At 41.9% G+C, this 27719-nt stretch overlaps 1 protein-coding gene across 6 annotated transcripts in view; it reads right to left on the bottom strand.

Moving 5' to 3' along the window:
- Nucleotides 1-27719, bottom strand: part of FAM107A (family with sequence similarity 107 member A) — a 144239-nt gene that overhangs the window by 104106 nt on the left and 12414 nt on the right. For all 6 annotated transcript variants that reach the window (XR_003856613.1, XR_003856614.1, XM_029600984.1 and 3 more), the window contains exon 2: nucleotides 1018-1192. Coding sequence is in view for 4 of the 6 variants with exons in the window: in XM_029600983.1 (XP_029456843.1) it covers nucleotides 1018-1192 (175 nt within the window). In the remaining 2 variants the exon portion in view is untranslated. The remainder of the gene's footprint in view (nucleotides 1-1017; nucleotides 1193-27719) is intronic.

Genomic DNA, 27719 nt, shown 5'->3' on the forward strand with positions numbered 1-27719 from the left:
TAAGATAGTTTATCGAACACATTTTTAGTAGGTGAGAGCACAGAATTTTGGGAGTACATTTATTTGGATTTCTCATCACAAGCGGAGAGAGATACTGATTATAGGTGTACATGCAAGACATATGTAATTTGAATTATATTTAAATTGGTGTATATTTTGTGTGAATAAAACATGATTTAAAATTGTGTATATGCTTACCCCTATTATTCAGACATATTGTTGATTTGTGGAAGTAATTCTGATTTTTAGCCAGTGTATGATTTTTCCTTATTGTGCCGCTGAAAGTCCAAGGCTGCCTTAAGTAGTGCGAGCGGGTGATGTCATTGGAAGGTGCCGGGTTTGTTTTTCATGTGCTGGCCCATTTAAACTTAGGTGTGCACTTAGAGCAAGGTCTGGGAGGAGCAGGAGTATGGCGAGGCCTGGACACCACGCGGGGCAGGCCCGGTAGGCTGGAGCGGCATTCCTGGGTTAAGTGAGATGGCTCGCAGGACCTTCCTGAGAGCTGCACATCGTAACAAATGGTTAAGGAGCATATTGAAGAAGCCTGGCTTTGATACAAAGTCACATGAAAGAGCTGGAAAGAATGCAGAGGGAAATAAGCAAAGCATTACCTGGTATCAAAAATACTTAAGAACATGTCTTCTGTGGCTTATGTTATAATTAATCACCAAAGCAGCTATTTCTTTTTCTGAATGTAATGAAGGAAATGAGATTTTGCTCCATATAGATTCAATTATTTCTCTAATTGTAGACAAATATTGATTGTTTTTTTTATATCTTTGTACTCATTAAGGATCTAATGCTATTATAATTCAATAAGGCTTTCCTCCCAGTTTGTGTATATGGGGAAAAAGGTTTGTGAATCAAGCCCTAAATCTTAAATGTCAAAGCAACATCCAGATGCAGTTCAATTGTAACAGAGCTATAATTCCAGGGCTTGTCTGGTGACATGGCAATGTGTATCAGTGACATATTTCAGAGTTAAAGGGGTTAGTGGCAGCTGGTTTCTTTGCTTACCTTTTGTGGTTCATAAGCAGTTCTCTGTGTAGCTCTTGGTGACTTTTTGAGGCTTTTACAGGATTTATGAGCTTTTTCGGTTTGATGAGATCAGGATTTCCTTCTAGATAATCAGGATGAGCTATGATACTCTCAATATCTGACCGCTCTCTCTGTAGATCAGAATACATAGAAGCTAAAAATGAAAAAGAAATCATTAATCTACAGAAAACATGTCAAATCAGATATTGCTTTTCTAGATCATATAACCCATCAATGAGGATCTATTAGAAACTAGGGGTGTGCATTCGTTTTGAACTTAAATGTAAAACGCTACTTTTTTTTTTTTTTTAACTTAAAAAAGTGATGAGGCGTAAACGATCGGATTTCCAACTTATTCAACATAGCTATGTGGAATACGTTGGAAATCGCGATTGTTGATCCAAAATAAAAATTTAAACCCCTCACCTTCCTTAATCCCCCCCCAAAGACTTACCACAACTCCCTGGTGATCCAGCGAGGAGTCAGGACGCCATTTCTGAACTCCTTTGCAAGGAGCACGTGACGTCGGCGCCACGTCGGAGTGATGCGGCGTCACATGATTTCCCGCGGGTTCCCTCCGGCACCCTCGTTCGGCCCAAAAGGAACTTTTGGCCAGCTTGGGGGGGCCTCCTGATACCCCCAAGCTGGCCAAAAGTTCCTTTTGGGCCGAACGAGGGTGCCGGAGGGAACCCGCGGGGAATCACGTGACGCCGCGTCACTCCGACGTGGTGCCGACATCACGTGATTCCCCGCGGGGTCGCTTCCGGGATCCTCGTTCGGCCCAAAAGGAACTTTTGGCCAGCTTGGGGGTGTCAGGAGGCCCCCCCAAGCTGGCCAAAAGTTCCTTTTGGGCCGAACGAGGGTGCCGGAGGGAACCCGCGGGGAATCATGTGACGCCGCGTCACTCCGACGTGGCGCCGACGTCACGTGATTCCCCGTGGGGTCGCTTCCGGGATCCTCGTTCGGCCCAAAAGGAACTTTTGGCCAGCTTGGGGGTGACAGGAGGCCCCCCCAAGCTGGCCAAAAGTTCCTTTGGGTCGAACGAGGGTGCCGGAGGGAACCCGCGGGGAATCACGTGATGCCGCGTCACTCCGACGTGGCGCCGTCACGTGATTCCCCGCGGGGTCCCTTCCGGGATCCTCGTTCAGCCCAAAAGGAACTTTTGGCCAGCTTGGGGGTGTCATGAGGCCCCCCCAAGCTGGCCAAAAGTTCATTTTGGGTCGAACGAGGGTGCCGGAGGGAACCTGCAGGGAATCACTCATAACAGTAGGTAGCCCTACTTCATGTAAGCATCTCTTATTTAATTCAACTATGCAAATTTGACTCACAATGGATACCCCAAACTGCACCAACATTATCAATCTGCCCAACAACACAATCAGCCAGGTTGAGGAAGGTGTCCTTTCATGGGGGCTTTCCTTCTGCCCCACCAAATCCACACATGTTACAATTCTGTGCTGATCTGACACCCCCAAGCCTCCTGACACCCCCTAGCTGGCCAAAAGTTCCTTTTGGGCCAAACGAGGATCCCGGAAGCGACCCCGCGGGGAATCACGTGACGCCGCGTCACTCCGACGTGACGCCGACGTCACGTGCTCCTTGCAAAGTTGGTCAGAAATGGCGTCCTGACCCCGCTGGACCACCAGGGAGTTTTGGTAAGTCTTGGTGGGGGGGGGGGATTAAGGAGGGTGAGGGGTTTAAATTTTTATTTGCACATATGGACATAGACTCAACTTATGGAATTCTCCATATGTCCATATTGACCGCAAATGGGACCCCCTTTCGACTTATGGACATATGAACTTAAACTTTTGCTCTGCATATCCCTATTAGAAACATGAAAACAGAGAAACAGGACGGCAGAAAAAGACCAATCGGATTATTAGTTTACCTATCCACACCAACTATTCAGCTCTACAATCCTTACCACTTCCTCAGAGATCCCCTGTGCTTATCCCATGCTTTCTTGAATTCGGATACCATCCTTGTCGCCACCATCTCCACTGAAAGACTGTTTAATGCATCCATAACCCTCTTTGTAAAGAAATATTTACTTAGATTAATCCTGACTCCACTCCCTTTCAACCTCATCCTATGACCCCTCATTCCAGAGCCTCCTTTCCTTTGAAAGAGATCTATCTCCTGTACATTGATACCTTGGAGATATTTAAATGCCTCTATCATATCTCCCCTATCACATTTTCTCTAGGGCATACATGTTTAGATCTTTAGGTCTCTCCCCATATGTTTCACAATGAAGACCACCGACCATTTTAATAACTGTCCATTGGAGCATCCAGTTTATATCCTTTTGAAGTGCAGTCTTCAAAACTGTACACAGTATTCCAAATGAAGTCTCACCAGGGACTTTTACAGGAGCAATATCACCTCTTTTTTTTTTTTTTTCCTGACCATTCCTCTCACTATGCACTCAAGCATTTTTCTGGTTTTTTTGCTGTCACCTTATCCATCTGTTTGGCCACCTTGAGATCATCAGATATGATCACCCCAGATCCCGCTCTTGTTCCATGTGTAGAAGATTTTCACCTCCTGTACTCTATAGTTCTCTTCACTTTTTGCAGTTCAAATACATGACTTTGCATTTTTTTTTAACATTAATTCTTAGTTGCCAGACTCTAGACAATTGCTCAAGCTTTGCTAAGCCCCACCCCTTCATGGTTTCCACCCTTTCCTGTTGCAGATTTTGGTATCATCCGCAAAAAGACAAAACTTTCCCGATAGTCCTGACTCAGCCAGTCATGCATTCCTTGATTCTCCTTAAGCCCTCAAACACCAAAAGACCAATAATCTCCCCACTCTGATTCCACCCTCTTATGTTTAAATAAAATGGATATTCAAACAAGATATTTTTTAAATATAACATTTATAATGAAATTGCAAGGTTGCAGCAAAACAACTTTTATAAACAAAGGAATGTGTAATAATATTGTTACCTGAACAACACAGTATACCTATAATAACTTTTTGGCACTCCAAAATCCCAATCTAGGGGGACATGGCATTATCCTAACAAGCTATATTTTACATACATTACTGCCCAGGATAATAGTATCATCTGCCCCACAGTAGGAGTACGCTGTAAAAGCCTAACCCCTCCGATGAGCATCCAAAGTCACTCTGCTCTGATGACTTTTCAGTGACCGAAGTGAAAGAGCACTTGTATCCTTCACTGATATGGGAAGCCCTACCGTGTCCGTCAAAGTTCGGGTGTAGTCAGACCTTCAACAGCATTATCATTTTACTGTATATAATGTGTGGAAGCTCTCCAAGCCAGTCCTAGAAGCCAAAGCATGAACATACCTCTCCCCCAATGAAAGTCTAAATCCAATATAAGTGCAGTCTTCAAAGGACCAGAAAAGTCTATCTAATGCCATTAGAAGAGCAGCTCCCTCACAAATAACCTAATGTACAGCTGTAAGCCCTATTAGAGTACCTGGAAACCTGCTGTGATAACAAGACTATCTCAACAACTGCAAATATATCAAGTCCTGGGTGAAGAAGGTGGGAAGCTCAAAAGTGCCCAAAAAAGGAGAGGAATAGGACAGTGAGAGTGCCACTGACCGGCACAAGGCAACAAAGCTGCTGGCTTCTGCTCTAACCTGCTCCCTTCCTCTCCCAACGGTTCGGTTCGTTAGAGGATTTGCCTGCAGCAGGAAAAATCAGGCTGCTTACTGGCAGTCTTCCAACCTCCCAGCTCCCCCCTGAGCCAATCTGCTTCCTCAGTGCTAGCTTCCACTGAGGCAGCAGCCAAGGGGGGACCTGGCGGTGCGGCTTGGCCTCCTTTAGCAGTATCACTTACGAAAATATGAAAAAGAATCAGTCCAAGGACCAAGCCCTACGGCACACCACTAATAACCCCCATCTCCCCAGAGTGAACTCCATTTACCACTACCCTTTGTCACTCCTACTCAACCAGTTACTAACCAAGTTATTTTAGAGCTCATGCCAAGGGTGCTAAGCTAATTTATAAGTCACCTAGGCAGAACTGTGTCAAGGCCTTACTGAAATCCAAGTACACTGTATCTAGAGCTCTCCCCTGATCAAAGTCTGTGGTCAGCTAGACAAACGAAGTGATCAGATTTGTATGATAAAGCCATGTTGTATTGGACCTTGTGATCCATTGTATTCCAGAAACTACACTATCCTCTGCTTTAGCAGTGATTCCATTAATTTGCTCACCACAGAGGTCAGACTAACCAGCCTGTAGATCTCAGTATTCTCCTTATGTCCCCTTTTATGAAGAGGAACCATATCTGCCTGTCTACAGTTCATTGAAAAGGTCAGCCAGCAAAGATGTCGGTACTTCTCTAAGGTTCTTTAATCACTTTGGATGTAATTCCGTCTGGACCCCATTGCTGTACCTACTTTTAGTTTAGCCAGCCCCTCACAGTCTCTTCTGAAAAGTGAGATTTATTTCACTTTCAGTTCTATTTGTCTGTTTTTCTGTAATTCCAACTCCTGGCTCTTCCTCAGTGACACTGAACAGAAATATTATGCAATTGTGCCTTTTCCCTGTCAGCTCTACGTATTCTTCCCCTTCATCTCTCTCTTGATGACATTTTTCACTTTCTTCTGTCACCAACATATTGAGATGCTATATTTGAAACATTAAAGAAATTACAGGTCAGTAATTATACTCTGCCATATTTAGGGCTTTATGTAACATGAAACATTTTGAAGGTGTCCACATGTATTAGATGAGTCTTACAAGACAGAATTCACAGGAAAATTGCAATGTTCTCTCAACCTAGCTTGATGTTATCCAGGTAGAACATCCATCAAGCTAGGTTGAGAGACCATTGCACAAATCTCATCTTTGAGTGAGTTTCCTCAATCCAAAGGTCCTCAAATCTTCACAAGAGAGCACAATTCTGTTCATACGTCTCACTTTGAATGTCAAAGTGGCCCCTAACCCCCTACACTAATACCTAAACCTCATCTCGAGTTACTAGATGGGCCTCCCGTAGAGATATAAATACCTATCTAGGGTGAGTGCATTACAACTAGGTGTTCTCTCTCTCTCTCTCTCTAACACAAAATACAATAAAGCCTTAAGGTGTAGTTAAAGCCATGCAATAGGGCTTTGCAAAACTGTAATCCTCTTTTTCAGATTTGCATCACACCATACGTTATGGTGCTATCGCATGCGAAAAGCCCGTAACGCAGCGAAAATGCCTTATAGTATTTTGATAAATGATCCTATCAGTCTCTTATGTGTGTCACAAAATACGACAAAATAAAAGTAACAGAATCATTTAACCATTCTTTCCTGTCACAATCAAAACACGTAGACATCGATATTTAAAAGAGTTTGTCTGGCCAAACTTTTAAAGTTAGCCGGACAAATCCATGATTTGAAATTCCTGCCACTCTCTTCAGTGAAATCTTACCCAGGTAAGTTATTACTTGGTTAATATTCAGCTGGATACAAAGAGGCAGAAGAGCGGGTGTTGGATCTGGCTAGCATCAATATTCAGCACTAGCCAGATGAACTTTGCTGAGTAAGTCTGACTGGGGGGAAATGCTGTCCTAAGTTTAGCCGGATAATGTTAGCTGGGTATATTTAATGGTCCTTTGACTATTGACCTCTTAGGGGGTCATTATCCAAAACGATCGCACGCGAAAAGGGACTTTTCGCGTGCGATCACTAAATGGGGGCAGCGACAAGACCGGAACAGGAGGAGTCGGGGCGGCACTAGGGCGGACGCCACAAAGACATCGTGGACAGCGAAAAGGTAAGAACCCTTTTCGCTGCCAATTTCGCGCCCAATAGCCGGCTTTCGCAGGCCCGCCCCCTCTTTGCCCCCCCCCCCCCCGCACCGCGCGATTCAAAGATCCCGGCGGTATTAGTGAATCTAGGCCTTAGTCTCTTTCTGAATTCTTGATAGCACACACTGGTTTAGAGTCTCCACATGGGTTTGTCTTGTACATGCTTGACAGGAACAAGCCCCAGGGTATGTCGGGTATGAGCTCAGATTTACTGCTAGTGATTTTCTGAATCCTTGCATTGTGCTAAAGCCCTTTCTCCTGGAACTCATGTGATGCAATATATCAAGGTTCATGTGGAAATTCTTTTCTGCTTCTGCCATTTTTGTAAAATAGGACACAAAATATAAGTGATTATGCTATTTTGCAGCAGTTTTAGTTGCTTTTAAAATTTAATTTGGCTAAACTAATTATTGTTGGCATAACTGATCAAATTAATTACAAATAAAAATTAAAAAAAAAATAATAATTACAAATATTCTTATTTCTTAAATAGTGTTTTAATATAATGTCTGGTAATACAGACTAGACAATTATAACTATAAAATATTTTTCTTCTAATATTTTGTATTTTTCAGCGTAACATCCTGCCTTCCAGCAGGGAAATGAAAATCTTAAAGAATAGTGATCAAAATCCCCCAAATAGTTACTTTATGCATAAAGTAAAAAAAAAAAAAAGATTCTGTCTGAATTGTTATCTGTATGCCATATTTATATACAACTAAGGTTTGACCTTGTGCACACGCGATAGAAGGTCCATATTTAGTGCCATTTGTCTGGATGAGTTCGGACTTAGCCATTTGAATATCCAGGTACACTCAGCAGCTAGAATTTAGCTGGAAAAGTCGGGGCGGGTGGAGGCATTCTGGGGCAGAGTCAGCCTCCCGGCTCAGCCAGATAAATGCTGATATTCAGTGTTATCCAGTTCGGTTAGCCTCATAACTTTGGGACTGCATGAAAACAGTCATAAAGATAGCCAGATAAACTTATATGGCTAACTTTGAGATAGCTATGGATATTTGGTGGTGTTTATCCAGCTAACATAAACAATCCCTACACTGCTGAATATTGGGCTCCGTAGTTTTTACTCACTTAATAGATTTGGAGTTCAAATTTCAAGTTAAGATTAAAATCAATTTTAATGGCTGAGAATGAATTACTACTTTCTGTATGGAAACTCATACAACTTAAACCCAAGATCAGATTTTGGAACTTTGACTAATTTGCTAACATATACAGATCCACAGTTTTCTTCTGGAATCGCACTCCTAAATATATGTCCAACCATCTAAGCAGAATGTGCGAAAAAGCCAGCAGGGATTACTCTTACCGGAGGCCTTATTTATAATTATTTCAGGAATACATAAAATGGCTGGCACTATTGTCAATTTACTGACAAAGTTGTGGGAAGAACTATCCAAAATGCTTCACCCTTAAATTCCATCTCAAATCGTGTACAGCAGTATTTGAAACTAAATGGAACTGAAGTGCAATCCAATAATAGGTGATAACATCACTGAACAAAATTCCTAAGCATTTACTAGCTTCTCACTGCCTATTATTTATTTATTTGTCCATTTTATTTATTTATTTATTTATTTATTTAGACATTTTATATACCGTCATTCCATGTAAAGACCTACAGTTTACAAAGTAACATTCATAACTATAATCAGCAGATAATGACGGGTTAGAGAGGTAGTGTTCATAAAGAGGCATTTAACGTCTATCAAGTAATGTTCCGCTGCATAATAACTAGGGATGTGAATCGTTTTTCAATGATTAAAATTATCGTCCGATAATGTTAATATCGTCTTAAATCGTTATAGAACACGATACAATAGAAATTCTAACGATTTATCGTTAAAAATCGTTAAATCGTGTTAGTGCGCACTAACGGGAGTTAGTGCGCACTAACTCCCCGTTAGTGCGCACTAACTCGATTTAGTGCGCACTAACTGAAAATGATACAAATAAACACTTTCCAGGTCACTGAAGGTCAGTTAGGAATGAATATGTGTTCCTATTGGCTGGCTGCCCTCTTATCTATTGATGTTACCAAGGTTACCACTGAGGTGATGGTTGGGGGGATGGGAAATGGAACTGGAAACTAACGAACACCAACAGAAAATGAAACAAAGTGTTCACACTTCCCAGGTCAGTAAAGGTCACTTAGGAATGAATATGTATGTATGTATTCCTATTGGCTGGCTGTGCTCTTATCTATTGATGTTACCAAGGCTAACACTGAGGTAATGGTTGGGGGGATGTGAAATGGAAACAGTTGGAAGCTTGACAAAAAAAGTAATGTAATGATCAGCACTCACGTGACTAGAACTTGTTTATTATTTTTGTTAGCAGGCACCTGAAATGCTAGTGCATGTTGAATTTGCCAATCACTGTGCATTTTAGAAAGGTGGTCCTGGCTGGAACTGTACACAGTTCAAATATATGTAATTGATTGTTGGTAAGTGTATTTTTTAAGTAGCCACACTGGCACAAGTATGTTTACTTTTCCTCCTACTTAACTCACTAGCTCAGCTTTGTAAGAAGGGCTTCTCTGCTTGTGTGTTGTTTTTGTTTGGTGTGAGGAGAGCAGAAACATCAGATCTTTATTCAATCTACTACAGTCATCTCTTACAGTGCCCTATCCCTATTAATACCAGGAGTGTTGTGATCTTCCTGCACACAGTGCCCTAACCCTGATACCAGTCTGAGACAGCTCCCTCCCTGCATTACTAGTGAGAGGCTGGCTTCACAGACAGGGGGGAGCTGCCTGACCCTCACTCCTGACTTCCCCCATGTCCCAGCTAGTGAATGGTGTGTGGGTGAGGGGGGGGGGGGGGAGGATGGTGAAGTCTGAGACAGCTCCCTCCCTGCATTACTAGTGAGAGGCTGGCTTCACAGACAAGGGGGAGCTGCCTGACCCTCACTCCTGACTTCCCCCATGTCCCAGCTAGTGAATGGTGTGTGGGTGAGGGGGGGGGGGAGGATGGTGAAGTCTGAGACAGCTCCCTCCCTGCATTACTAGTGAGAGGCTGGCTTCACAGACAGGGGGGGGCTGCCTGACCCTCACTCCTGACTTCCCCCATGTCCCAGCTAGTGAATGGTGTGTGGGGGAGGGGGGGGGGGGGGAGGATGGTGAAGTCTGAGACAGCTCCCTCCCTGCATTACTAGTGAGAGGCTGGCTTCACAGACAGGGGGGAGCTGCCTGACCCTCACTCCTGACTTCCCCCATGTCCCAGCTAGTGAATGGTGTGTGGGTGAGGGGGGGGGGGAGGAGGATGGTGAAGTCTGAGACAGCTCCCTCCCTGCATTACTAGTGAGAGGCTGGCTTCACAGACAGGGGGGAGCTGCCTGACCCTCACTCCTGACTTCCCCCATGTCCCAGCTAGTGAATGGTGTGTGGGTGAGGGGGGGGGGGGGAGGATGGTGAAGTCTGAGACAGCTCCCTCCCTGCATTACTAGTGAGAGGCTGGCTTCACAGACAGGGGGGAGCTGCCTGACCCTCACTCCTGACTTCCCCCATGTCCCAGCTAGTGAATGGTGTGTGGGTGAGGGGGGGGGGGGGGGGAGGAGGATGGTGAAGTCTGAGACAGCTCCCTCCCTGCATTACTAGTGAGAGGCTGGCTTCAGACAGGGGGGAGCTGCCTGACCCTCACTCCTGACTTCCCCCATGGCCCAGCTAGTGAATGGTGTGTGGGTGAGGGGGGGGGGGGAGGATGGTGAAGTCTGAGACAGCTCCCTCCCTGCATTACTAGTGAGAGGCTGGCTTCACAGACAGGGGGGAGCTGCCTGACCCTCACTCCTGACTTCCCCCATGTCCCAGCTAGTGAATGGTGTGTGGGTGAGGGGGGGGGGGGGGAGGATGGTGAAGTCTGAGACAGCTCCCTCCCTGCATTACTAGTGAGAGGCTGGCTTCACAGACAGGGGGGAGCTGCCTGACCCTCACTCCTGACTTCCCCCATGTCCCAGCTAGTGAATGGTGTGTGGGTGAGGGGGGGGGGGGAGGATGGTGAAGTCTGAGACAGCTCCCTCCCTGCATTACTAGTGAGAGGCTGGCTTCACAGACAGGGGGGAGCTGCCTGACCCTCACTCCTCACTTCCCCCATGTCCCAGCTAGTGAATGGTGTGTGGGTGAGGGGGGGGGGAGGAGGATGGTGAAGTCTGAGACAGCTCCCTCCCTGCATTACTAGTGAGAGGCTGGCTTCACAGACAGGGGGGAGCTGCCTGACCCTCACTCCTGACTTCCCCCATGTCCCAGCTAGTGAATGGTGTGTGGGTGAGGGGGGGGGGGGAGGATGGTGAAGTCTGAGACAGCTCCCTCCCTGCATTACTAGTGAGAGGCTGGCTTCACAGACAGGGGGGAGCTGCCTGACCCTCACTCAAGCAGAGAAGCCCTTCTTACAAAGCTGAGCTAGTGAGTTAAGTAGGAGGAAAAGTAAACATACTTGTGCCAGTGTGGCTACTTAAAAAATACACTTACCAACAATCAATTACATATATTTGAACTGTGTACAGTTCCAGCCAGGACCACCTTTCTAAAATGCACAGTGATTGGCAAATTCAACATGCACGTGTCTGCTAACAAAAATAATAACAAAGAAGTTCTAGTCACGTGAGTGCTGATCATCACATGTCAAGCTTCCAACTGTTTCCATTTCACATCCCCCCAACCATTACCTCAGTGGTAACCTTGGTAACATCAATAGATAAGAGCACAGCCAGCCAATAGGAATACATATTCATTCCTAAGTGACCTTTACTGACCTGGGAAGTGTGAACACTTTGTTTCATTTTCTGCTGGTGTTCATGAGTTTCCAGTTCCATTTCCCATCCCCCCAACCATCACCTCAGTGGTAACCTTGGTAACATCAATAGATAAGAGGGCTGCCAGCCAATAGGAACACATATTCATTCCTAACTGACCTTCAGTGACCTGGAAAGTGTCTATTTGTATCATTTTGAGTTAGTGCGCACTAACTCGAGTTAGTGCGCACTAACAGGGAGTTAGTGCGCACTAACTCGAGTTAGTGCGCACTAATCGGAAAAAACGATTTTTAACGATTTTTCAACGAAATAATCGTGCCAAACACGATTTTCTTCTCCTGCCACACGATTTCTATCGTTAAGACGATATGGAAAACGATTCACATCTCTAATAATAACTATAGAGCTAGACCAAAAGATGTGAAGTACAGAAATAAATTAAGACAAAATTTCACATATTGGTCAGTATGTGGAGCTTTATACAATCTTTCGTTACATTTGTTCCTCATGCATCTGTTAGAGTCTTTTGGCCTTCTTGCTATTGTGGATATCTACATTCTCATGTTTTAAGTTATATTGTATGCATTCTTGAAAAACCATGTTTTTAGCTCACTTTTAAATCTCTTTCTATCTGATATCAAACGTAGTGTCTCAGGTAGGGAGTTCCAAAATTTTGGACCCACTATGGAGAACACACAAACTCACATACACCAGGAGTGTGCTCCATATTGTTGGGACATTCAATAGTCCTTTATTTTGAGATCTTAATTTTTGAAGTGGTGTGTATAGTTGTAATGTCACGCCTACCATACCAGTGTTACTCGAATGTATGATTTTGAATATTAAAGTGAATACTTTAAAATAGATTTGGGACTGTACTGGCAGCCAGCGAGGCTGAGGCATTTTGAAGTACTTGTAATGGCTTTAAGAGACATGCAGGAAGATTGAGAAATAAGGAGTTACAATAGTCTAGGTCTGAGAAAATTAGAGTCTGCAAAATAGTTCGGAAGGCTTCAAAAGTTAATAAAGGTTTCAACCAATGTAATATATACAACTTGGCATTGCCTGTATTAATTAGTTTGTTGATATGTTTTTTCATAGTAAGGTTTTCATCTAGCAGGATATCTAAGTCCCATACTTGGTTTGAGGGAGTAATTTGAAAATTATCCATTTCTAAAGTCGGTGGTTTGGCTGTCGGAGAGTTTCTACTTAACCAGATGATTTCAGTCTTTTCAAAATTTAATGTTAATTTAAGTTGTGATTGTTCCTGCTGTATAACTTTCATATAGGCTGACAGTGTCGATACTGTATTTTCAAGTGATTTTGAGAATGGAATGTAAAACTGCATGTTGTCAGCATACAAGAAGAATGTAATTCCTAAATTTGCCAGTAATTTGGGAGCAGATAAATACTGAAAAGTAACATGGGCACAACAGTCATCAAATGATTCGTGACCCTTGATGATTCATAACCCTTTACATCTGTATAATTGAGGTGAAAACGTCATGACACTTTGAAAACCTGTGAGCTTTCAAGCAAATCATTTTCCATGACTGGTAAAGACCCCTACTTGAGTAAGTGTGAAGTGGCTAGTTTGGCAAGTCAGTTGTTGGTTGGTATAGCAACCAGGATGATAAATTTGCCACTTCCTGATCCATTTACAAACCCAGTATAATTCAGCTATGAGAAAATGACCAGAGGTTACCTTTTAGAAACAGAAACTACTAACCTAGTTGTGCTGGTCCTGAAGAAAACTGGATTCTTTTTATGTTATGATGCCTTTTATTGGGCAGTACAAGAAAAACCACAAGTTGTTCTACATGAGTATTGAGCACATAGGGCCAGATTTTCAAAGGGGTATGCACATAAGATTCGCGCGTACCCCCCCCCCCCGAAAACCTGCCCGAAGTTCCCCCTGCGATTTCGGAGCGGCCTTGGAGGGAACGGAGGCAGGCTGCATGGCTCGGCGTGCGCAGGCTGCCGATTTTGGGCAGCCTTGCGCACGCCAACCCCGGATTTTAATGGATACGCGCGGCTATGCGTGTATCTATTAAAATCCCGTGTACTCTTGTTTGCGCCTGGTGTGCGAACAAAAGTACGCATGTGCGTAACTTTGTAAAATCTACCCCATAGTGTATTTTTTCAATCTTTCTCTGAAAAACATATTTAGAAAAGCCTTCCAAAAAAGAGACAAGAAGTACTCATTTCCCCTGCCCCTCCCCCCAAATATATTTTTTTGCTTCTTTTAAAACTGACATGGTAAAATATTCTAAAGCTGAAAATGGGTCTTCATCCATATTTAGATACATGGGGTCAGACACTATAAACATTTTCCCATAGGTCCAAAATGAGGAGAATCCTTCAGCACATTTGGTCCACTTCCAGGAATCTGAAGTTGACTGAATGCCTGCTGGCAAGCCTATTTTAAGGGCTGCTAGTGCAGTTACATAATCAAACAGCCGGAAGAAAATAAAACAAGACAATGAGCTATTAATGTTTGTAAATTTTCCCTACGCATTTAGTGCTTGCAAGAACAATGGAGCAAGTATCAGCATTACACATGGAATATTTTTTACTTTTCTGGATAAAATAGACTATCTGGTGCAATTATACTGGCATAGAATAATTTTATAGATCTGTGAGCACCTGTAAGTAAATTCTTTTAATCTCATTGAAGAGCCATGGAGCCTTGAAGAGTACCGAACAACTGAATAGAAATGTATGAACAATTCTTAAAACTTAGAAATATAGAAATAGTGGCAGAAAAAGACTAAATGGTCCATCCAGTCTGCCCCGCAAGCTTATGGTAGCACCAGCTGCGCCATATATGTTTCCCCCATAAAGGTATCAGGGGAGTGGTAACTGCCATGCTATACAAGTTACGCCCATACTTAGTTTCTCAAACCGTTCAAATCAGGGCCCTTGTTAGTTCCTGTCTGAGTCCAATTCCCCTTTAACTCTTGCCGTTTGAAGCAGAGAGCAATGTTGAAGTTACAGCACAAGTATAAGGCTTATTGGTTATGGGTAGTAACAGTTGCATCAACAAGTTACCCCCATGCTTATTTGTTTTCTCAGACTGTAGAATTCATGTCCTTGTTGGTTGCTGTCTGAAACTAATTCCCCTTTTCCTTTTTCCCCCCTGTTGTTAAAGCAGAGAGCAATAGTGAGTTGCATCAACAGTATGAAGGCTTGTTTGTTAAAGGTAGTAACTGCTACACCAGCAAGTTACCTCCATGTGCTCTTTTCCTCATTTCCATCCTCTAGACCGTTAGGGACCACAGTGTTTATCCCATGCCCCTTTGAAATCTTTCACTGTTTTTGTCTTCACTACCTTCTCCGGAAGGGCATTCTAGGGATCAACCATCCTCTCCGTGAAGAAATATTTCCTGACATTGGTTCTGAGACATCCTCCCTGGAGTTTCATGTTGTGACACCTAGTTCTACTGATTTTTTTTCCAGTGGAGGTTTGTTGAATGTGCATCATTAAAACCTATCAGGTAACTGAAGGTCTGTATCATATCTCCCCTACACCTCTTCTCCTCCGGGGTTGACATATCTAGGTCCTTCAACCTTTCCTCATAAGTCATTTGATGGAGACCCTCCACCATTTTTGTTGCCCTTCTCTGGACTGCCTCCATCCTGTCTCTCTCCCTTTTGAGATACGGTCTCCAGAGCCGAACACAATACTCCAGGTGAGGCCTCACCAAGAACCTGTACAAGGGGATTATTACCTACTTTTTCTTACTGGTCATTGCTCTCTCTATGCAGCCCAGCATTATTTTGGCTTTAGCTATCACCTTGTCACATTGCTTCGCCGTCTTCAGATCGCTATCACCCTGAGGTCCCTCTCTTGCTCTGTGCACAACAGCCCTTCACCCTCTATCACGTACAGCTCTTTTGGATTACCACACCCCAGATGCATGACTCTGCACTTCTTGGTATTGAATCCCAGCTGCCTTATCTACCACCACTGTTCAAGCTTCTTTAAATCACATCTCATTCTCTATACTCCTTACAGCGTGTCCACTCTGTTGCAAATCTTAGTATCATCCGCAAAAAAGACAAACTTTACCTTCTATCCCTTCCGTAATATCGCTCACAAAGATGTTGAACAGGACTGGTCCCAACACTGATCCTTGCGGCACTCCACTTAACACCATTCTCTCTTCAGAGTAGGTTCCATTTACTATTACACACTATCTTATATCCGTCAACCAGTTTGTAATCCATGCCACCACTTTGGCATTCACTCCCAAACTTCTTATTTTATTCACAAGCCTCCTATGCGGGACTATATCAAAAGCTTTGCTGAAATCCAAGTAAATCACATTGCGTGCTCTTCCTCAATCAAATTCTTTGGTCACCCAATCAAAAAAATCAAGCAGATTTGTCTGTCAAGATCTTCCCCTGGTGAATCCATGCTGCCTTGGGTCCAGCAATCCTCCTAACTGTAGATAGTTCACTATCCTTTCCTTCAGCAGAATCTCCATTACTTTTCCCACCACCAAGGTGAGGCTAACTGGCCTGTAGTTTCCAGCTTCCTCTGTGCTCCCATTCTTGTGAAGCAGGAACATCATCGCTCTTCTGCAATCATTTGGCACCACTCCCGTTTCCAGGGATCTATTGAACAGGTCACGCAGCGGACCTGCCAGCACATCTCTGAGCTCACTCAGTATCGTGGGATGAACCTCATCAAGCCCCATGGCTTTGTTCAAGTTCAGTTTTTCTAGCTCTTCCCATACATTCTCTTCTGTAAACAGAGTTTCGTCTACTCTACCCCCCTCCAATGTCTTGTTAACTAGTAACGGTCCTTCTCCAGTGTCTTCCTTAGTGAACACCAAACTGAAGTATTTGTTTAATATTTCTGCCTTTTCTTCATTTCTCTCCACACACTGATCCTTTTCACCTTTCAATTTCACTATACCACTTCGTAGCTTTCGCCTTTCTTTAATGTAACTGAAAAATATTTTGTCCCTTCTCTTTACCTCTTTGGCAATCCTTTCTTCCACCTGACCTTTTGCTTTCTTGATTATTTTCTTCGTCTCCCTCAGTTTCACCAGATATTCTTCTTTGTTTCCTCTTTTTTGGATCCTTTATATTTCTTGAACACTGTTCTTTTTGCTTTTATCAGCCACCTCCTTTGAGAACCAGATAGGTTTCTTATTCTCTTTCTTTTGTTTACTTTTCTAATATATAGATTAATTGCTTTTGTAATTGCTCCTTTTAGAGTGATCCACTGTTGTTCCACCTCTCTCATTTTCTCCCAGTCTTCTAGTTCTACCTCCAGGTACTTCCCCATTTCAACAAAGTCTATATTTTTGAAGTTCAAAACTCGGGTCTTCATGTGACTTCTGCGTATTCTATTTGCGATATCAAAACATACCGTTTGATGATCATTGGTGCAGAGGTGGGCCCCCACTCGGATATTAGAGACACTATCCCCATTAGTGAGCACTAAGTCTAGTATAGCTCCCTCCCTCGCGGGTTCCATTACCATTTGTTTGAACAGAGCCCCTTGCAGGGCATCCACAATCTCTCTACTTCTGTTAGATTCCGCAGAAGGGATTCTTTCTCCAGTCTATGCCCAGCAGATTAAGATGTCCAATAATCAACATTTCTCCTTTCTTTCCCACCTTTTGGATGTCTTCAACCAGCTCTCTGTCTAGTTCTACCGTTTGAGTTGGAGGCCTGTAAACCACTCCAGTAAAAATGGATGCACCATCTTTTTTTCAGGATGGCCCATAATGCTTCTTCTCTACCCCATATTCCTTGCAGTTCAGTGGCTTGGATATTGTTTTTGACAAAAAGAGCTACTCCTCCCCCTTTTCTGTCCTCTCTGTCCTTCCTTAACAAGTCATAGCCCAGTATGGCCATATCCCAATCATGAGAATCTGTGAACCATGTCTCCATAACAGCAACAATGTCCAAGTCCATCTCCACCATTAGAGCTTGCAGGTCTGGGATTTATTGCCCAGACTATGAGCATTTGTGCTCATAGCTTTCCAGCTTCTTTCCTTCAGGTTTCAGCTTCTCTTGGACTTGTTTTGTGCCTTATTCAGCTGACTTTTGATATTCCTTTCACCCATTTCCTTTGTTTTTGTATATAGGGTGACATTCCAATGTCCTTCTGTTACCACGGTTGTCTAGTTTAAATGCCTTATGGCATAGGATTTGAATTTATGTCTTAGTGTCTCTAATGTACAGGTTGGGGCCCACCTCAGCACCATTGATCATCTCACAGTATGGTTTGATATCGCAAATAGGATACAGAGAAGTCATACAAAGGCCCGAGTTTTGAACTTCAAAAATATGGACTTTGTTGAATTTGTCTCTTAGGATAAATTCAAATTAGTTGACCTCATTCCAAGTAGATTACTGTAATGCTTTGTTTCCTTCACTATAGTTTAGGTCCCCAGTATCCCATGATTTTGCAACAGCAGTAAGGGCCACAGGATCATGAGTCAATCACTGGATCCTGCTGACCTTGCACTAGGCTGCCTCTGCTGCCAGCCAGTGGGTGGGCTGCTTCCATCTCCTCTGCTCTCAGGCTGCTGCCTCTTCTTCTGGGCTGCTTCTCTTCTGGCAAGCACCAGGCTGCCTCTGCTGCCAGCACCACTCACCCAGGAGAATGGGGGTGGCTAGGGCCATGGCTTGTTGGGGCTGCAGAAAGGATCTAAAGGGGGTGAAGTTAACACCAGGGGTTTGTGGATCAGTGGAGGAAGGATGGAGAAAAGGAGGAAGGCAGGTGAGAAGATACGTCTTGGAAGAGAAAAAGAGAGAGAAATGTAGTGGATGGGAGTAGAGGCACTAAGGAGGAGGGTAGAAGAGACATGGGAGAGAAAAGAAAAGGAATAAAACTTTTAAAATAAGGAAGAAAAAGGAAAGCAGTTAAAAAGTAATTAATGAAATGCACACAAAATAGATTGGAAAACATTTTATTTTTTTAATGGAAACAATTGAACAGTTAAAATATTGGCTTTGTGATTATGCAATAGAAATCATATGCAAATTAACAGCGCAATCGCTGCTGAATTTTCCAGCCCTTGCTGTAGAATATACCCCAAGCTGCTGCAGGAAACCGAGGATGATGACTATAATTAACAGTTACAGCTGGTACTCCTGGGGGAATTCTGCACTACCATGGAGCGCAGAATTTGCACAGAAATATTTCCCTTCTATGCAGAATTTGAAGAAAGGCCATCCTGTTCACGTCCGAAGTTGAGGGAGGCCCCAGTGGGCTGCGAGAGGAGCCCATCCCGCTTGCTGCAAAAGATAGGAGAAACAAGAAAGCCTGTGTGAGAGAGAAGTATGGCACTGTGTGCGTGACGTGAGTTTGTGTGCCAGAGAGAGAGTGAGAGTGAGAGATTAGGAGCCTGATTGTGTGAGAGAAGGACTGGGTGTATCTGTATATGTGTGAGGGAGGATGCGTGTTTGTGTAGACAGGGGGGGGTGTTTGTGAGATAGAGGGAGCCTGTATGAGGGTGGGTGAGTGCATGTACAAGAGAGAGAGTGTGCCTGTGTGAGGGTATATGTGTGCGTGTGAGAGAGGGACAGAGGGAGCCTATATGAGGGAATGTGTGTGTGTGTGTGTGTGTGTCTGTGCAAGAGAGAAAGGGAGCCTGTGTGGGGGGCTGTATGAGAGAGGGGTCAAAATCTGGGAGTGGAGGGCTAGGAGGTGGAGATAGAGTGGAAGGGGTTGAGCCTGGAATGGGGAGAGATAGTGGAGAGCAGAGGAGTTGGAGCCTGAGAGGGCAGAGTGCAAGGAGTCTGGCCAGGGGAGTAGGGAGAGAAGGTGGAAGGGACACTTACTCTGAATCTTTGAGTAATATCTTTTCTGCATTACAATTTAAATTAATTATTTTGACGAATATAAAGCATGCAGAATTTTGCAGAATTTAACATTTTGGTGCGCAGAATTCTCCCAGGAGTAAGCTGGTTAGATAAGGAACAAAAGCAAGGTTAACACTTAACTGTGACATTTTATAGCATGAACAATTAATTTTCAATCACTTTGAAGACTGCCAATGCTTTTTCTGTTGCAGACTGGCCATCATACAAAGTATAAAACTCTTCAGAACGATTGAACAAACATGTAACATCTGCTGTAATGAGAATAAATATAGGTCCCTCAGTGGGAAAAGAAGGCTATGCATAGTGAAACCTTCTTACAGCATGATCAGATTTAAACTTAGGTTAAATACATGCGTACAATATTGGCCTTCTTTCCTCTTTTGAGCATTTATGCTTTATTCTGGATTAGGAATGAAGACACAGGAAAAGAACTAAATATTTCATGAATAACTCAAGTTTGATCTAGAATGATGGAAAGAAAAATTCAGGGATTATCTAGAACGAAAGAATGGAAGATGGAAGATTCTGTGAAGCTCTCCTATGTTGAGCTACTGGAAGAAGAGATCCAGGCAGTCCTAGGATGGGATGGACTGATGGAGCAAGTAGAGGCGCTGTTGTCTAACCAGGGATAGAGGACGAAGCTTTATCCTCCAAGTGCAGGAGGAAATTGGGTGAGCCTGTGTTTGTTGCAGGATAAAGCATATATAATTTCTGAGAGAAGGTTTTGGAATTTATCTCCAGTTTGTAATTTAGATATCTGCAGGTCTAACAGCAAATGTCTGTGACTGCCTGGATACCATGATCTATTGATAATTAACTGGTAGAAGAGCAGGTAACTGTTCAGGTCCCACGGAAATTACCTTGTTTCTTTTCTTGGCTGTCACTTCCTTTCTCACCTTGATATAAATGCTTGAAATTCATTTTTTTGGGGGGGAGGTAGCTTTCAAGATGTAGGAGAATGATCTATGTGAATTTATTTGCATGGCAATTAACTTTTTTGAGTTATGCCATTTCAGAATTTTTTTTTATTAAGGCAAACTTTTAGTGAAAAAAAAATTGTTGCATAACATGAGATTCAGCATACTGCAATAGCAGTAAAAAAAAAATTAAAATTCATAAATACTACCTACACATAAAATATTTGACAATCTAATTTCCTGTAAGTCTGGATATGTATATATATATATTTTTTCTCTTTCTTAATCTCTATTTTTTTTTAAATGTAAGTATTACAGTGCACAGGATGCCTTTTGTAGTGCTAGAATAAAAGCTCACATTTGTATTCAGGTTAATGCACTTTAAATGCTGTAGTACAGAGATTCCTGCAGTTTCAGCTTCATTTTGGAATTGAAAAGTCTTTGTTTGTGCTAGTTTGTATGGTCTAAATTAATTCATCAGTGCTTGACAGGAGTTGACTGAACTTTGAACAAATTAAAAAAAAAAAGTAGTAACAATGACACTGGAAAAAAAATTCTCTGAGATGGATTGGCTATTTGCCCAGAAAGTTAAAAAAAAAGCTTGTTTTTAGCTTTTTCTCAGCATTGGCAATCACTTAACAGCATGGGGACAAGCACAATGTAGAGAGAATGGCTTGGAACACACATTTTAAATAAGACTGTACTGAAACAGGAGATTTTTTTTTTTAAAGTTAGTTTCAGAAGAAAGGTTTTAAGATATGTGTAAAGGGAATTAGATGCATAAGTTCGTGTTGGATGTTGGGCAGCGAGTCTCGCCTTTCTGGCTGAGCTGCATCGCTATGCAGACATGAGCTGAGGGTGTTGGGGGTTGGGTGGGGTGGGATGGATAAAGGGAGGTGAATAAGGCCTCTGATGCCCAGTTTAAAAGTTGGACCGATGTGCTCTAATGGGCTTATCCTCTCTATGCTCTTTAGACATCTTTGTTCTAGTTCCAGTATTTTTTTCTCAAGTGAACGAGTTTGTTGGTGGTGGTGGTGGGGGAGGGGCTGTTAACTGCGACATGTCTCCATATCATAAACCAGTACATACTTTGTCGTAACTGGCCTTCATTACTAAGGAAAGTCCCAAGTTAATAATGAGAGTCGTGAGGTCAGGATTTTATTCCATCAGTAGAGTTATGTTCAGAAAGTCCATATCTAAGCTGTCTTTGCTTTGTTTTAAGCAGGCAAACACAATAGTCCACTTTGACCGTGGCCACTGGAAAACACATCAGGTAAAATAATGATGAGATCAATTTTAAAAAGATACATTGTTGGGATTAATTCTTAATAATGCTTTAAAAGAGCAAAAAGATTATAAAACCAGAGCAAAAACCCTTCGGCAGTTTTGGGGCAGACCCACACACATTCCAACAAGTTAGGCAAGTTTTATGCAAATATTTACTTTTGGCTTGTCAATAAAATGGAATGGCTGCCATAGCAACCAGTATTTCACTTAGTACTTATGCCACATCAATTCACAGTATACTTTATCTGGGAAACTATACAGGAAAGACCAGTACCATATGCTGTTCTATGTAGGAGACACATACTTGGCATCTGTTGATCTGTTACAAAGCTTGATAAATACTTTTGCAGAGGCATAGCCTTTGGCCCTTGTTTTCACTGTCACCCTTCATACAGCTGGGGGACTGTTTGCAAAGCCACTGATCTGGGTAAAAATGGCTCAGCTAAATTTTTTTCTTTTTTGTCTGTCTAAAAACTAAGCATGGGCTTCCATAGTGAGCGTACTTTTAGCCAGACTGAGAGAATGCATTCCCAGGGGAGGAAAATAGTATGTGACCATGACATCTCCCAAAGTACATGCACTGTATTACCCCTCTCAACTGCCCACACAAGAAAGCAGGCTCAAAGTATGCAGGGACTTGTAGCGTGCATGCTTTATGCAAATTGTCTTGCTGGTATTTTCTATCCAGATAGTTTCTCTTTTAAAATTAGCATAATATACACATATTAAAAGTGCCTGCTTACTTTAAAACTATGTGGACTATTTGAAAATTGTGTCCTATATAGATTAGGCTATATACATTGTCAATATCAAAACATATCCAGATAAGTACATTAGTCGGATCAGACTTATCTGGCTAATTTACAAGGGATATTTGGTATCATGGCTATGCTGCTGAATATCCCTGTAAAAGTCACTTAACTGGATAAGTAGCTTCTCCCTATTCCGCCCACCACTTAGAGGTGACTGCTGATCACAGCTGGATATTCAGCCACTGCCACTTAGCTGGATAAGTCACTACTTATCGGTTAAGTAGCACTGAATATTGATCTCAAAGAGAATATGGTGACTTACTTATGCTGCACACTGTTGTGAAAGGGTACTCAATACTATACTATAGGGCTTTCCAAACCTATCCTGGGGAACCCACAGTCAGTCAGGCTTTAAGGATATCACAAAGAATATGTATGAAATAAATGAGCATACACAGGATTTCCAAGGTATGCAAATGTATCTCATGCATATTCGTTGTGAATATCCTTAAAACTCTGACTAGCTGTAGGGACCCCCAGGACAGGTTTGGGAAGCCCTGATATACTATCCTAGGATACTATATTAATAGATGGTAAATGTATTAATTGTTATCAATGAGCTATTGATTTGTGATTTATTATTCCCAGTCCATACTTTGGGCATGACTTATAAAAGGTTTCGCCACTAGACACTAAATGGAAAGCTCTTCCAACCCTACTTTATAATGCAGGACCATGATATCTGTCCTCATATACATCAAAGCCCTTCCAACATGCCAAAAATCAGTTTTATAAATACTGAAATGAGAACCACATTTTTTCTGTATTGTGCAAAGTATGTATGGAAAGCATTCAAACTCAGGGGGTTATTTTCCAACTCGCGTTATGGCCTTAACACATGCGAAAAGCACCATAACGCATAGTGCGATGCTAATTTGGAAAAGGGGAAGGAGTTCTGTCTTCACAGTTTGCAAAGCCATATCACACAGTTTTTACACTGGAAATAACTACACCTTTTTCATTGGAGAGAGAGAGAGAGAGAGAGAGAGAGACTCTTCAAGTAGTTAGGTATTTATTATATCTCTATAGGAGGCCCACCTAGTAACGCAAGGTGAGGTTTAGATAGTAGTGTAGGGGTTTGGGGCCACTTTGACATGCAGAGTGAGACATACAAACAGAACAATACACTCTTGTGAAGATTTGATGATTATCGCACTCTGCAGTAATACATATGCGATGCGCTAAGATAGTGCACATTGCGATAGATAGGAAGAGGCACGTGTTTTATGGTAATAGCCTATCGTTTGATGAATCTAGCCCTCAGTATGAATGAATTACATATTTTACTGAGAAGTCATTATTTTGAAATGTCTTTAAATAGTCCCCTTGTTCCCCTCATTGAGAACAGTCACAGATGGCAAAACACCCATTGCTATCTGATTGTGTAGCATACCATTTAAACATACCCATGAGCTGATACAGAAAACTGGGGTCCTTGATGATAGCTAATATGGACCAGCTGGATCATACATTAATCCCAAATGGCATAGCTACTCGATTAACTGTTTAGCTCTACAATATCTGTTAATCCCTTGTGTTTTTCCACTCACTGGGAAGGGAAGGAGGCAATTTTTCCTATGCCTCTGTGCCAAGCCTTGTTCCTGGCTGGTGGCAACTGCATATGGTGTTATCTCCCACTCTTTAAATGGAATGTATGTTCATCACAGTGTGTGCTGTTGAGCTGCCAGTTCTGACAGTGAGATGCAGGAGTCTTCATTCAAAATTTGGAATTGTGACTTATTATGCCTGGGTGTTTAACATGTATGCCATCTGATACTCTCTTTCTAATTAATTTTTCTCTTAGAAAATGTAGCAGCTCTTCCTTTATGTTAAATTATCTTATAATATTTGTTGGATTTTACTCCCACTTTCAAAAGCATATTCTCAGCCCACAGCACTAACCCAAGGTGAAAGTCAAGCCTCCTAGACTGTGATCCATATTTTTCCTAGATATACTTTCAATATACATAAGCATTAGTTATCATCTTCTGTGCCTGTGAGAAGGTGAATGAAATGTATTATTCCCTTCCTTGGAGCTGCTAATAATACAACCAGATTCATTATGTTTCCAAGCCTTGCCAGTCTGAGAAAGGCATATCATTCTTGAAGAGTCATTATACAGTGGGAGTAAAGGAGATAAATAACTCAATGAGAAAGGAATGTACAATGCATATATTTAAAAAAAAAAAAAAAAAAAGATAGTTTGCTGTTCACAGCACTATGCTATAGCTATTATCTTGTTTTTCTCCCAACAGTTGCAGTTTCAAAAACATTCAGGGCTCAAATTTCAAATGTATTGTACTAAAAACATAGACCAGGAGGAGTCAACAGCTAGTAAAAACACTTTACAGTAAACGTTCCCTTTTTCTGGGTGCACAAACCTTACTGGATAGGAATATCTGGTCCAATGTTGGCTTTTCAGTCATTTATTCTTACTGACACAAAGGAGGCGGGCTAGTGGTGCCATCACGGCAATGAGCCTACTGCCAGGATTTTCAAAGGAATTGCATCACAGAACCTTGAAAACTAGTGTTTCCTGAGAACTAGCATAGCACTAGAAATATGCAAACTTCAACAAAATGGGTTTGTTAGATAATTTACCAAACCTGTCAAAATCGGGATGGTTCATCAAACTGGTTCAATGAGTCTTTTTCAAGACATCTGAAGCACACTGAGAGGAAATTCTTTTCATATTTTTGAAGAATTCATCTTAGAATTTGTTGGCAGATTTGCTTCAGATTTTTAAAAATTATTATTGAAGTTTTTCAAATCTCCTTTGAATTTTTCCAGCTTCTTCAAAAGGTTTCCCCAAATCAACTGGCAGAAGAGCTGTTGGACTTCCCCAGCTAATCTGAGGAAAGTCAGAAAATTCCATCATACTCATAGCAGACTGAAATACGCATGGTTTGAGTTCAGTTTTTAATTGTTCACACATCTCTACAGATCACCACTAGTTTCCCAATATACAAATCTGCCTGGATCTTTGATTAGAGTTTGTTCCACTTCTCTGGTCATTATTGTTTTTAGATTCTAATTTAAGTTGAATCTGCTTCCTTGGTATGAACCTCCAAAGATATAATTGGTTTTCTGATGATGGTCAAACTAGAAGCATTCTTTTTTTGTAATCTTTGTCTGTTATAATGATGGAGCTTCTGCTGTTTTATATTTCACAGAGGATGGAAGCAGGGACTCTGGAAACAACTGCACATCACAGTACATTTTACTTGTTTGTTGACATTATATTGCACTTGCGTTCTAGTGTTCTTCATGGATGCAATATCTAGTTAAGTGAAAATAGCAAATGCTTTTCTGGTGGATGTTACATGACAATTCAGAATTGCTTTCAGGTCATGTTTCATCATACTATAGTATGTATTATGTATTATTCACTAAAGTAGCATTATTAGATTCCTGACGAATCAAAGCCAGTTGCCATTTGCAAAGGGCCAACCTTTATTAAACTGTCAAAAATTGAAATGAATTAAGATGCATGATTTCTGCCTTCACTATATCTACATACTGTCCTTTGAGGAACACATACCATACATTTTTTCATGGTTTTTTTTCTTGTTGAATATTGTTCTGCCCCTTTCCAAGAATCTGCCACTGTGCAGTTTGTGCAAGCCAACGAAGTTCTCATCCTGCTAGTGAGAACAGATATAAACAGACGAGATCTCCATGGAAACATCAAGTTTAGGCGCTGGTTTCTCCTACTCTCAGCCCTCCTGAAGCTCTTACAAATGAGCTTCTCAAAAAAAAAAAAAACCCAAACAAAAAAAAAAAAATCCAAAGGAAAATAAAAAAATATACAGTTATTTATTTATTTATTTATTTTATTTAAGTCTTTTATGTACCGACCATCATTGTGAACATCTAATCGGTTTACATTAAAACAGTTATGTAGTTATGGTTAAAAAAGAGCATATATTTAAGTCTGAAACACAAGCTGAAGGAGAAAGAGAATTTTTAATGTAAAAATAAAAGGTTGTATTTTCTCTTACAGTAAGCAAACAGCATATTGAAAGGATTTCAGGAGGCTAAAATGATTAGTGAGAAGTTGACAGAAACTAGCTACAGAAAGTTTCAATAAAATTCAATACAAATTTAGAATGACTGATGAAACAGTCAGTTCACTAATTTGTTTCACTGTTGGGTCTCCTAATAGTACAGTGGCAGACAGGAAGACATATGTATCTGGCAGGGGAAATGGCAATGATGAATCCTATATACTGGGGCTAATTAACCTAACAGCAGCCTTCAGCACTGTTGACCATACCCCCCTATGCCATCAGCTGAATTAAATCGGGATTGGTGGCAATGTTATCAAGTGGTTCACCTCCTTCCTATCAAAAAGAACTTTCCAAGTCAAACTGGGCAACCATATGTCTAACACCTTCCAGATCAACGCAGATGTCCCCCAGTGTTCAGCGCTCTTGGCAATTCCATTCAACATCTCTACATGCTTCCTCTATGCAACTTACTAACAGACCTAAGAATCGCCTTCTACCTATACACCGATGACATTCAGTTCTACATACCATGTACCAAATCTGCTGAAAATACAGCACTGGCACTCTCGACACACATGAAGGCAATACAACACAAACTATCCCAACTCAAACTAACCCTAAGCACAAAAAAAAAAAACCACCCCAGAAATCATTCTGCTAAGAAGAGACCCACCGAGTGTTTCACCCCAGCCACTAGACCTGGGTAACTTTAAAATTACACCCTCTGACCAAGTACGGGACTTAGGAATGCAGATAGATGAAAGCTAAACAATGGAAAAGCTCAAAATAAATTAATTAAAACAGGCTATGCAAAACTGCGCCTATCACATAAACTGAAACCATTGCAGACCCATGAAGACTCCCGCATGGTTCTGCAAATCCTCTTCTTCTCTAACATAGACTACTGTAACTCTCTTTTACTAGTAGGAGGACCTACCTAATAAAAAAGCTACAACTTCTACAAAATCAAGAACATTTGATCACATCACCACTCACCTATAGCTCTACATTGGCTACCTGTACAATCTCAAATTTACTACAAAGTATTAACACTAATACATACAACCATCCATTCTGATAACCCAGGTCTGGCAGCTATAGGACTACAACCATACAAGCCACAGAGATCACTAAGATCTCAGAATAAAGGATTATTAGCTATGCCAACATAACTGACTATTCATCTAACAAAAATAAGAAACTGGTTTCTCCATTGCTGTCCCAATACTGTGGAACTCACTAGCCGA

Source organism: Rhinatrema bivittatum, chromosome 4, assembly GCF_901001135.1.
Source record: "Rhinatrema bivittatum chromosome 4, aRhiBiv1.1, whole genome shotgun sequence".
In the NCBI taxonomy this organism is placed as follows: domain Eukaryota; kingdom Metazoa; phylum Chordata; class Amphibia; order Gymnophiona; family Rhinatrematidae; genus Rhinatrema; species Rhinatrema bivittatum.